Raw genomic sequence first — 4089 nt, 5'->3', positions numbered from 1 at the left:
CAGTGTCCTGGGAGCTGGCAAAGCCTCCCCTTTGCCAGGGCCTCCAAAGGGGGAAATTCTGTGGAATTTTTTTAGCGTTGATGTGCTCTAAAAGTCCAATGTGACAGAAGCTTCAGTGTTGTTTGGGTGTGGTTTTCCACTGTCTGGGAATGTTTGCACTCATCCTGATGGGCTTTCCTTTCCAGATTGCACTTGCCAGCTTCTATGAGGACGGGGGTGATGAGGACATCCTGACTCTGCCCCAGCCAACACCCAGCTCTGTCTCCAGAGGCACTGCAGCCAGGTGAGGAGGGAGCTGCAGCTCAGGCCTGTCTGGTCACCAGCAGCTTGTAGACCTGTCAGTGAGAACTGTTGATGTGGGAACACAAGCTCCAGCTGAAGCACTGATGTGTGTTAATTTTCAGGAGAGATAGCTCTGCCTCGCCTCGTGTGGCTCCCTAGACATGGTGAAAACCTCAGTGTTTACACATCACAAGCACAGATGTTGCCCAACTAATCCAGAGATCAGTTAGGACAACTTGCCTCATTGCTCAGGAGAAACTCGATTTGTCCCTTGAGGTTGGAAGGACCATCAGCTGGTGACACGTTTCTTTGAGTGGGTTGTTTGTCCACTAGAAAAAAGTATTTTCTAACTTGGTGTGATACCTGATCTGATCAACTGGAGCATTTTACAAAAATAAGTTAATTCCACCTTACCCAGTCCCTGTGCAGTAGGGAAATACTGTCCATTTTTAAAGAGAAGGAGTTTCTGACTGTCTTGAAGGGAAAATGCTCCCAGTCCAGGCTGTGGTGAATCAAGTCCGTGTTGCAGAAGGTCCCTGTTTTGGTTTGGGTCACACCTGCAGGCTCGGCAAGAAACCAGAGGGGGAGGACATGGGAGCTGGACTGTCCTGGAGGATAAACCTGGGCTTATGCAGGTTGGGAAGTGGCAGCTTTTTGAAAGAGGCAACAAAAGCCAGCCCAGGAGCAGGGAGGTGGTGGAGGACTCAGCAGTGGCTGCAGCTGCTGCCCAAGCCCTTCCTGGGCTCCTGTTCCCTGTTCTGTGGGTGCTGCTGACCTCTCAGCTCAGAGAGGAATGAGTCAGGGCCTTGGAGCCCAACAGGGCCAGCCCAGCTGTGCTCAGGGGCTGTTGCTGGCGTGGCTGGGAGGTGTCAGGAGGGTGACCTGCTGCCCTCTTGCTTCCTGCAGTGACCACAGAGTAACATCCTTCAGAGACCTCGTTCATGCACAGGAGGAAGATGATGAAGAGGAGGAGGGACAACGGTGAGTTCCAGACCTACAACCTGTGTGTGTGTCCTTGCCCTTTTGGGGTGGCTTCCACATGGGCACAGGGCATTTTAAAAAGCAGATTGAAGTGGATGTGGGCTTGCTCTGTGTGTGTCACAAGCCAGCTGGAAGCCAATAAACCCAATCTTCCAGAAGTGCTTAATTGCACTTCCCTGTCCCTGCATCCACTGCTCCCAGGTCAGATCTGCCCCGTGTGTGTGAGCTTTGGTGGGGCATGAATGTGTGGCCTCCCCTCAAAACTCCAGTTAGACCCATCTTCCATCTGACAGGTCAGAGAACTTGCTGGTCTTGTTGAGGTTGGTGACACAACTGGTAGGACCATCTGAAACAGCCTGGTCAGGCTGGGCTGCTTCTCTCTGCTCTGAGAGAGTTCTTAGTCACTCCATTGCTAGTCATCAGTGAGCAGTTTTACAGTAAATGACATAAAACCAAAATCTCTGCAGTTTAGGAGCTTCTAAGTGGCTGCAGTAGGAAACTGACTGGTAGTAGCTGATATCTGTAGATCCAGGCTGTACAAAAATGAACTGAATCCTGAGATGAAACCACTGGGTCCTGTCACCCACGTCTCCTGGAGAGGCAGCAGCCCAGTCTGACCCGGGTCCCATGTGCCCTCCCCAGTCTGACCCAGGCCCTGTCGTGTGCTCTCCCTAGTCTGACCCAGGTGCCCTGTGCTCTCTGCCAGGTTCTATGCTGGTGGCTCGGAGAGGAGTGGGCAGCAGATCGTGGGTCCTCCAAGGAAGAAGAGTCCCAACGAGCTGGTGGAGGATCTGTTCAAAGGAGCCAAGGAGCACGGCGCGGTGGCCGTGGACCGGGTGGCCAAGAGCGGAGGGGAGACGAGCAAGCCTAAAGTGAGGAGTGAGGAATTCTTCTTCTGTTCTCCCACCCTGATAGCTCTTTGATGCTGTGAAGTCCTGGAATGACCAGGCCAGTTGAGTCTGGACTCACCTCTTGGTGCAGCTGCAGTTCGTGTGTCACAGTGGCAAGAAAAGCTGCTTTTTTCTGCTTTCTTTATTAACTTGTTCAAGCTGGTCGCTGTCCTGCAGGACAGTCGTGTTGCTGCTGCCACAGAGTCCCCCCTTGTTTGTCCATAACGGTGCTGGGGAGAGGGAAGAAACTGTCTTGGGTTTGTGTCCCTCTCCAAGCTCTTGGCCTCTTTTGCAGCCCTTCGCAGGGGGAGGGTATCGCCTCGGGGCTACTCCGGAGGAGGAGTCTGCTTATGTGGCTGGAGAGAGGAGACAGAACTCAGCCCAGGATGTGAGTATCTGTTCTGTGCCCTCGGTGGCCCCGCAGGGATTTCTCTGCTGTAGCTACACAGCTGGTGAGCCCAGAGACTTGTAAAGCTGGATAGGAATTCAGGAGGATAGAAGAATGGCCAGTCCTGCTCCTCGTGGGATTTCTGATCAGGAAATAGTAAATATTTGGGTCTTGGCTAAGCAGAAATTCTAATTAATAATCAGAGTGTACCTTAGAAGTGCAGATTGTGAAAACTAGTGGGCAGAGAACGTTGGGTGGTGAACTCTTCTGTACCCACTGGGGAGATGTGGAGCTCACAGCATCAATTAAGATTCTCTTGTGTTTGGTTTGTGAGCAAACTCACATCGGGGCTGCGGGGGGAGCTGGGTTTAGGCTCCTGGCCTGGTACATTCTTGGTTCTTCAATTCTGTTTATCAGAAAGGGGGCTGTGATGCCACCTTTTAGGAAGCCAGTGCTTTGGTTCCTTCAGCCCAGAGGAACCTGGCTGGAATATTTCCTGCACCTTGAAATCTCCTCTGCTGGTCCAGGAACTTCTCACTGTGTGTCCTGTTACTGTTCTCACTGAGGTGCTTCAGTGATTGTTGTCTGGGGCTGCTGCAGGTCCATGTTGTGCTGAAGCTCTGGAAGAGTGGATTCAGTCTGGACAGTGGAGAACTGAGGAGCTACCAGGACCCATCCAATGCCCAGTTCCTTGAGGATATCCGCAGGGGGTATGTAGCAAGAGGGGAGAAAAGAAGAGCTTGTTTCTGAACCACAAGCATGTGTGGAATCCAGGATGCTGAATCAATGACATGTTTCACCTGAGCTTTCTTCTGAGCTAAATTCTTAGTGTGGAAACTGTGGGAGGGCAGAGTCCAATATTTACTTCAGATACATGGGAAGTGGCTTTGGTTTGTGTGGGGCCTTGAGAGTTTGAAGTGAACAAACGTGTTTATATTTGGGCCAAGAATTTGAGATGCATCATGTCAGTGCAGGGAAAAGCAGCCTTTAATGTGGGCCAGGCAGCAGGGAGGCCTGTGTCTGCCCTATTAATTAGGCAAAGGCTCACTATGATTCCTGACATTCCAGAGATTTGGGGCTGGCACTTTTTCTGTGTCTTTTTCCTGACTTGCTTCTTCAGCTGCCTTAGGACCCTGTCTTTGCAGAGAGGTCCCAGCAGAGCTGCGCAGGTTGGCGCGGGGCGGGCAGGTGAACCTGGATATGGAGGATCACCGGGATGAGGAGTATGTGAAACCTAAAAGTGTCTTCAAAGCTTTTACTGGAGAAGGACAGAAGCTGGGCAGGTGAGAAGACAGCAGTGCTGGTTTGCTGTGTGTGTGATGTGAGAGAGACGCTTGGGAGTTTTGCTGGGTTGAACCTTTGGATTGATCTTTCTGAAGAAAAGGCACTGAGGGCTGGGGGGTGTTCCTCAGGAGGTGGAGCCCTAGTTAGGAACCACTCTGGTATGTTCCAGAGAAGCAGTGTTTCCAAGCTACACTTCCCCTGTTCCTGGGGGTGTGGTGCTGCAAAGGGAGATGTTAGAGGTGAAGTTCTAGAGAAGTTCCTGCT

General features: G+C 51.7%; 1 protein-coding gene across 1 annotated transcript in view; it reads left to right on the top strand.

Moving 5' to 3' along the window:
* Positions 1-185: 185 nt before the first annotated feature.
* NSFL1C (NSFL1 (p97) cofactor (p47)) overlaps positions 186-4089 on the top strand; it is a gene marked incomplete at its 5' end in the record, with an annotated part of 5673 nt that continues 1769 nt past the window's right edge. Inside the window, 6 exons of the mRNA XM_010002314.1 lie at positions 186-283; positions 1189-1263; positions 1970-2135; positions 2449-2541; positions 3142-3251; positions 3687-3824. Of these exons, the coding sequence (XP_010000616.1) occupies positions 186-283; positions 1189-1263; positions 1970-2135; positions 2449-2541; positions 3142-3251; positions 3687-3824 (680 nt within the window). The remainder of the gene's footprint in view (positions 284-1188; positions 1264-1969; positions 2136-2448; positions 2542-3141; positions 3252-3686; positions 3825-4089) is intronic.

Source organism: Chaetura pelagica, unplaced genomic scaffold (genome assembly GCF_000747805.2).
Source record: "Chaetura pelagica isolate M959 unplaced genomic scaffold, ChaPel_1.0 scaffold1317, whole genome shotgun sequence".
NCBI classification, from domain to species: domain Eukaryota; kingdom Metazoa; phylum Chordata; class Aves; order Apodiformes; family Apodidae; genus Chaetura; species Chaetura pelagica.
The sequence above is the reverse complement of the archived record's forward strand: the minus strand, read 5'-3'. Positions and strand labels throughout refer to the sequence as shown.